At 37.1% G+C, this 8,554-nt stretch overlaps 1 protein-coding gene across 1 annotated transcript; it reads right to left on the bottom strand.

The window, feature by feature from the left end:
* Window positions 1–110: 110 nt before the first annotated feature.
* Window positions 111–4,894, bottom strand: LOC122143374 (protein PALS2-like). Its single transcript, XM_042754036.1, has 6 exons — window positions 4,863–4,894; window positions 4,090–4,123; window positions 2,843–2,968; window positions 1,683–1,802; window positions 1,277–1,426; window positions 111–398 (listed from the first exon to the last, which is right to left on the bottom strand). Exons 1-6 carry the CDS (start codon window positions 4,892–4,894, stop codon window positions 126–128), a joined length of 735 nt encoding a protein of 244 aa, XP_042609970.1. The 3' UTR covers window positions 111–125.
* Window positions 4,895–8,554: the final 3,660 nt, after the last annotated feature.

The following is an 8,554-nucleotide window of genomic DNA, read 5'->3' as shown; positions in this document are numbered from 1 at the left end:
CGCCGCGGCGGCGGTACGAGCGGCGGTAGAAGTAACGTTTTGGATGTCCACCTACTGTATATTTCCTTTTCAGCTTTTCTGAGCTGCCAGAAATGCCAGACACCTAAATAAATGCAAAAATTAAATCATTTAATCTCACTGGGTTTGCTGTGAATCGGTGGTGTGCTGACCTGTACGGGTGGAGGCGTGTCCCTGTAGCTGGGCAGGATTTTGAGTGTGATGCTTCCATTGCAGTCCCTTAGCATGTCCTGTAAAGCCATGGGGTCTTTGCCCACCTCTCGGCCGTTCACCTCTCGGATGACATCACCTGCGTGCAGCATCCCCTGTCTGTCAATCATGCTGCCATGCAAAACGCGCGCGATGACAAGGTCACCGTCCTCCACCCGGAATGTTACACCCTAAAGGGACGAAAACCTGAATCACAGAAATGCCAGCACAAAGAGGAGGCCACCTTTTGTTTTATTCTTTAGAGGGACATTTTAATATATAATATAATGTATGTAATGTAATGTAATTTAAGTAATATAAATATAATATAATAGTAATATAATATAATATAATAAATAAATGTATTTTCAGTGGCTTTAAATATGATACAATCTCTTACATACAAATAAATAATTATTTGTGGTTGTTTTAAGATAACAAATTATAATATTACAATCCATTAAAATAATAAACAACATTTAAAGTACAATTAAAATTTTAATTTAATTTAAGTAACATTAAAATTTAAATGCAATTTAAATTATTGTAAGGAAATAATGTATATAATTATTATGTAATTATTTTAAGGAACACTATATATTAATATTATCTATTATGATATAATTACATGAATAGATACTGAAAATGATTATTGATGGATATGATACTAATTAAAAGTCCACTGAAAAAAATTTTAACTTTGATTCATTCATTTATGTGTATTGCATTACTGATCATTAGATTAAAAGCCGTGAAAAAAAAATTCGTGGCGCTTTAATATAATATAAATGAAAATAGTTATATTAACCAGCACTTGAATTTCTTACCTTGGCAGAGACATAATGACATTTTATTTCACTAGGACCAACTATAGATCTGCTCGAGACTGGTTGGCCTTAGATCTTCCTTGTATAAGAAGGTCTAATTTAACAATTGATCCTAGATCTTGTTAATGCAGACACAAACTTTCCAACGCAGACTAATCAAATGACACTGCATGGATTTGAAACACAAGCTCTGACCGAATGTGGGATCTAATCCTGTGAAACTGAGAACATCTGTCACTCACCAGAGGCTCTCCGTCCTTCTTCTGGATGCTGATCATGCGAACCGTGTCAGCCGGCATGAGGGATGAGCTGGTCATGCTGGTGGAATTGGTGCTGGTGGGAGGAGCTTCATATGACTTAGAGGCCACCTTGTCGTGAGCTTCTAACAGGGACTGAAAATACCAAGAGAATTCAATTCATGTTTAGAGAATAAACAACAAATTACTAAATGAATCATCTTCCCTTTAAAAAAAAACACAAAGACAAAAACTCATTTGTCCAATTTCTCAAGTGTTTAGAGGTGATTTTGCTTCTTTACTACTAAGACAGCAACCGGATTAATAAACAGTCAACGTAATGTCACGTAAGAGGCAGTCAGACAGACACACACACACACACACACACACACACAACAGAGAGGTTTGGTACCTGGAAGTTGGGTTCCTTCAGGATCTTACAGAGTTCTGCTGCACTTTCATCACGAGTGATCAGACTGCTCATATCAGACAGGATCTCACTCACTAGCTCCACGTTATTACTTTGCACCGCCTCCAGGCTTAACGTCCTCCAGGTCGCTCATGAGCCCCTGAGCGAGAGTGGGCGGAGACAATCACTTAGTATCTGCCAAGGAAACAATAATGAGATTACGTCTAGATGATTACGTCTAGCATTAACAAATGCACTGCCAGAGTACACTTCAGATGCGAAGAGAGTTTAACAAATGTTAATAATTCATTTATTTTAATTTAATCCTAAGAATAATAATTTAATCAAGTATCTTTATATACACTCAATCGTGTATTAGGATACATAAAACTCTAGAAATTAGCCTTAGGAATTAATTTTTTTTTTATGTTTAAAACGTAAATTATATAAAAAGGGAATAAATAATTTGATATGTGGTGGGAATTTTTAAGACTTTTTTTTTTGACAGAGAGATCTACATGAAAAAAAACACAGACAAAGTTAGTGAACAAATAAGTTACAATCAGGTGACAAGGCAGCGTAATAATCCACACGACCAATTTGGCACATTTTACGCCAGATGCCCTTCCTGAAGTTAAAATGAATCAAATATATAGAAAAAAAACATTATGGACTGAAAACCATGTCACCATAGGATTATTCAGGGGAAACAGACTGCACAAACTGGTCATTAATGCAGATCAAACTGTGTTAGTCATGCGTCCTGGTACTAACTCTTACTATATAATTAACAGACAGAACAGTTACACGGAAAACATGTTTCTTACAATAGTGTTAGCTCCTAATCAAACAAGTGAAACTCAACCAGTATACCTCACGATCTGAACATTTTCACACAGCTATATTAAGAATAAGAAGATGGCCCCTTTGTACATATATATATGACCTGTGACAAGATCAAACAACCCTTGGACCTACAAATGTGCACACAGTAAATGGGTTTTTAATTGATATTAGGTGGGCAGATATAAGCTGCTCTTATTAACTAATAATTAAAAATGACTATTTAAATCTAACAAATTTGAGTATTATGACAGGTGATTACTTGATGTCTCCTAAAAGATATCAAAACTTAGGATGTTAAAAAACGTATTAATTTATACCTTAGCGAAGGAGCAGCGAACTATGGGACTCTCCATAATGCCACGGAGGAAGATGAGGTCGATGTCTTTGGCTCCTGTTGAAGGGTGGCAGCTCCCTTTGAGGTTATCCAGCACCTGCTGCATTGGCTGAGGTCACACACAATTTACACTCATCATTAAAATAGATATAATAACCTAGATTGTAATTAAGATGATTGAGATAAGGGAATTCATAGAATAAAGCATTCTGGCTAAACCAAAAACACCAAACTCACGCAGATACTAACATTATATACTGAAATTTACATGAACTCATGGGCAGTAGCTAGGCCATTTTTAGGGGGGAGCTATATATATATATATTATTGTATATGTTGTTATTTTATTTGAAAATTTTACTTTTTAATATAAATACATTACTAATTACAGGTGCAATGAGGCAAATAGGTTTGCATACTTGAGCTAAAGAAAGAGGGTTGTACTAAAAAATGTAAACGGTAAAATGTTGTGTTTTGTACAGTAAGTGTGTGTGTGTGTGTGTGTGTGTGTGTGTGTGAGTGGTGAGCGAAAGTGAGAGAGAGATCAGGGAAGACTTGTATTCAGTACTCAAATGTTATACCTATCTATGTAATACAGTGGAATACTGTAATAAGTTTAGTTTACCACCTTTACCCTATTAGGCAAAAATATTTTTTTTATTTATTTATATATTTTTTTATTATTTTTATTAATATACTCCCTCATTAGGGGCTGAGACCCCCTCAAACGCAAATCTTAGAATCGCCCCTGCATGAACTGCATATCATAGGTCAACAAGCCCATGAGTGCTTAGACCCCGATAATACATTTCAAAAATAGTTTCCACAGCTTGGCTGGTGTGGCAGGAAGTTTTGATTTTGGATCCTGCTTTACAGTCAACACTTACACTACCCTCCTGCTTTCCAGTAACAGAGAATGACAAAACAAATCCATGTGTTTATTACTGCATCAGAAAGCACTCAGACAATCTATAAACAACTTGAGAGCTTCTGAAAAGGGCATATTTATCACGAAGTGGTGTAATTTGCATTGTGCAAACATTAACCATTTCCATGGTGAACAAACCCACACAGAGACCTCTCCCACAATCAGGCAACAAACCGCACAACACGGCAGAGAAAATGGTGTCAGCGGAAGTCAGCTGAAAGAAAACATGGAGCTGAGGCTCATACATGCAGGACATTCAGCTTCTCTGAGACGAGCCATTTCCATCAGTGCTTTTCTGTCACCTCTCCATCTCCACACTGAGCTGCATGGGTCCCTCTTTTATAGAGGCAAGAGATACATTAGACACTGGTAAAGCTTTGATGATATGGCTAGAAGGACTGAAGAGGTCTTAGCAGTTTCTGACCCATACTTAGAAGCAGCTGTTTGCAAAAGGTCTATCATCTGCAGGCATGAATCAAAAATATTTAATTAATATTGAGATCATGATTGTTTAACACGCATCACTTAATGACTTTGGAAACATTGTGCATTTTACTTAAGTTAAAACAAAACTAATAGTAGATTTCCTTTAAATAAAAATACACTTTCAATATAATATTTTCCAATACAATTTAATTAAAATAAATAATAACAACAACATTAAAATAAATAAACATTGTCTTCATTTCACTCTGCCTCAGTATGACTCTGGTTTCTCCTTCCAATGCAATTTGACCCTCTTTATGATCTGCCAGGCAAAGTCTGATTGATGGTTTAAACTAATAGCACCAGCTTCTCAACAATGATCATTCACATTTGTAGAAAGAACATTGCATGATGAGTTACCAAAGCAATGCTCTGCTAAATATCATCACCTGGTCACTTGTCTAAAGAAATAACAGTGAAGCCATGCCCCTGTGCCATCTCCAGCGGATATCACCAATGTCATGCACCGAGCGACCCATAAAGCATCTCATAAACCTGTAAGAGGCTCTAAAGGCAGAGGCAAACTCTGCAGAACACCAGCCCTCCAGGAGCCGAGCCTTGAAGACACCCCTGCTTCTGTTGCGCTTACCTGGGCCAGGACTTGGCATTGGCCAAGGTCATTATTCCTATATCGCAGAGCAAGCTCACGGGCTTAAGACAAAATTTTTTCTTCAATAGCAATGAGAACCATGCACCTGGGGACAGGAAGAAGCAGGTCCACATCAGAATGTTTATTCACTCCATCATTCTGTGCTTCAGTTTCCATTTTCATTGAACACACAATGAAAAAAAGTCAAACGGGTTATGATAAAACCCACATCAGAGAATTGTTAACCATGCAAGTGTCAGTGTCACAGGGGCATGTGATTAATCCATTTACGAAGTAGTCGTAGAAATCTTGTGTCACTGAGACCTTTAGAAGATCCTTAAACTATGAAGTGCAGGTGAATTCAAGAAGAAAAGGACTTTACCCACAAAAAAACCATGCTTTACACACAAACAGTGCACTCCACATGATCAGAGACACACGATCGTAAAGATATTCTACAAGCAAAAACATGGATCTGTTTCTGTCTGTCGACATTGAGTATCGCTTTTCAACAAACACCACAAATCATACGATATCCTATGTTTAGACAGAGAAGCATTACACTAGAGGTTTTGGGTAGAAACAAGCAAAACTCTCTAGCTGTACTTTTTAGCAACTGGCAACAAAAACAATTTAATTCAGCATCTCTGGATATTATAATAGCACCCACTATCATTTGAGGAAATGTTGGCCTGAGTATTTTATTTTCATACACGTCAATCCCGCGCTAGAAGAAAGGATAATATTCTGACAACAGAATATAACACTACATGCTACATGTAATGACTCACCTGCAAAATGAATTTCAGTCCCTTTCACAGAACCTCTGCTCACCCTCTTTTCATCTGGAGCTCATGGAGACAGAAAAAACCAGTGAGAGGACAGATTTCCAACATCATTAACAACTGCAAAAAGCCCACCTTGTCAGTGGGCCTACATGAAACAATGCACCAAGACTATATTAGGGAAAAAATGAGACAGACAGACTAAATGCAAGCAATAACAACAATCCCTTTATTTAAAAAGTTCCTCTGAAAGTAATACACACAAACACACACTTCAGCATGATCACAGAGAGATGGTTTGTCCACTTCAGCTTTTAACATGCGTTTTAGGAAAGAACAACATAATTTTAGGGACAGTAAAATCAAACTGAGATACACTAACCATTCAAAATGTTAGGGGTCAGTATATTAATAGAGCAAAACTTCATAATTCAGCAGGGATACATTCAATTAACAGTAAAAGTGATCTAAAGAATGTTATTGTTACATAAGATGTATATTACACAATAAAGCTGTATACTGTAGGCTACTTCTGAACTTTCTATTCAGTCAAAGAAACCGTGAAAAAATAAATGTATCATGGTTTCCCACAAAAAATATTTAGGCAGCACAGCTGTTTTCAACATTGATACACATTTCTGAGCAACTAAATCATCATAGGTAAAATGTTTATCATGGTGACACTGAAGACTGAATGTGAGAATTTAGCTTTGCCATCACAGAAATAATTCACATTTTCTAATAATATAGTGATATAATTGCTGTTTTTACTGTAATTTTAATCAATTAAAAAGCAGTTAAAAAATATATTTCAAGTCCAATACAATGCATATCCATTTGTCCAAGGCTCTGACTGCTTTAAGGAAGAAAAGATAAAATACTATGATTGTGGCGCAGGGTGAATACAACAGGATTAAGAATAAGCTGTGGAAGCTTGATCTGATTGGGGAGCCATTACAGAGTCAAGACAGCAGCCTTCATGTCTCAACTTCACAGGGGGGAATTTTATGACGCCAACAGAACCAAAAGAAACTACAAAGTCACATATTATGTTTCAATCTACTCCATCTAACCCACCTCACTATTAAATGGACAAAAAAAGGCTAAAGTTCTTAGGAGTCTAATGTTGAAGCCCATCACTGTTGGCACAACTCTCAGTACACTAGTAATTTAAGGCGAGCAGAGTAATCACATGCTGCCGTAACTCTGTCTTGTGTGATTTGCTGGGAACCACTGCTACATGACGTGTGGTTGCAAAGTCTGCTGTAGAAGACTATGTTCACACTCCAATAACTTGACGGCCAAAAGGCTGGGGAAAAAACGCCTGAACTAGGCCAAGGTGTTTCCCCAAAGTGGAGGAGCATGTAAGAGAAAGCATACATTTAACACAAGATAAATAAATAACATGAAAATGCTTTCTTCAAACTGTTACATTTCAAACTAACTGCAAAAACACCGCTTTGCTATTAACTAATCCAGAAGAGGTGGTGGAATGACACTTCTGACAGCTCAGTCACCTAAAACCAGAGCTACAGTTTTTTAAAAAAGGAAATGCAAAAAACAAAAAATTAAAAACATTTTTAACCTGAAAAAAATTAATTTGATGATGAAAACTACAGTTATAAATTGTGAAATATATTATTGTACAATGTTAAAACAAATCTTCTGTATTTTATTACATTTTAAATTGTAATTGGATTTGTTTGATGTAAAATTTTCAGCAGACATCTCGTCGCAGCAATGATCCCCTTCAGAAATCATTTTAATATGCTGATTTGATGCTCAACGAAACATTTCTTCTTATCATCATTACAGCTTGGCTGCTAAATATTTTAGTGGAAACCCATGATACTTTTTATTCTTTGTAAAAGTATTTACTGCCACTTGTGATCAACTTAATGCATCCTTGTTGAATACAAATTAGTTAATAATTAAAGTATTGATTTCATTAAACTGCAGCACCCAAACTTAATATAAATAAAAAAATAAAAATAAATAAATAAAAAAAAAAACCATCACGGGTCCAAATAAAAACTAGCACAGTAATGTCGCTCAGACCTCACCATGTTTTAATATAAACATCAATATGGCCTTTGGTTTCTGCCTCTTCCTGAAAATGTGGATGTTTCCAAAAACATAACTACATGGTTTCCTTGAAGGTGGAAAATAGGTGTAATCATCATCATGAGTCAGACAACAAACAAATCCGAGCTGTATGCATGGATTCAGTGATTTTCCCCCTTGATTTGCTAATAAACTATGGGTAACTCTACAGGTTGAGAAAACAGGTTAAAGGGCTAAACATGGCTTGGCTGCTCGTGCCTGTTTGAGGATTTAGATATATACGTATATGCAGATGATATGCACTTGTACTCGTGTGTTGTAAATGAGTTATAACGCCACAAAGGCCAGTGACCAGGGCTATTGAATCGAGCTGCTCTCATTTGTTGACAGGCAAGTTAACTCGCTCGCGCCACTCTAGCCACAGATGCTCTGTCCCGCTCCAATGGCACATTTTATTCAGATACTGTTTCAGTTCATGTAACCTGCAACAATTGTTAAGGCTTCCAGTCACGCTGGACCGCGCGTAACACTTACGCAGTAGATTTCCATTGCTGGCAACATTGGGCGCACGAGTGGCCCATCCGCTAACTTACCGGAAACGCGTAGCGGCGCGGACGCCCGCAGCACATTGCGCGGGCAAGCAGGTTAATACAGCTTTACAAACCTGCCTGTTTTCTCTCTCCTACGTTGTAAAGCTAACAGTATGTGTTCGGTCGGTTCGCTGTTTCTGCAGTTCTTTCATTCATAGCTTGAACTGGCTGCAACAGTTAGCTTTTAACTGCGTAGCGCTAGCAGCAATCAGCTGCTTTTTATTATTAGACGGCTAACTGGATTTAGCTGGTT

This window comes from Cyprinus carpio, unplaced genomic scaffold, assembly GCF_018340385.1.
Source record: "Cyprinus carpio isolate SPL01 unplaced genomic scaffold, ASM1834038v1 S000003308, whole genome shotgun sequence".
Taxonomy (NCBI): Eukaryota; Metazoa; Chordata; class Actinopteri; order Cypriniformes; family Cyprinidae; genus Cyprinus; species Cyprinus carpio.
The sequence above is the reverse complement of the archived record's forward strand: the minus strand, read 5'-3'. Positions and strand labels throughout refer to the sequence as shown.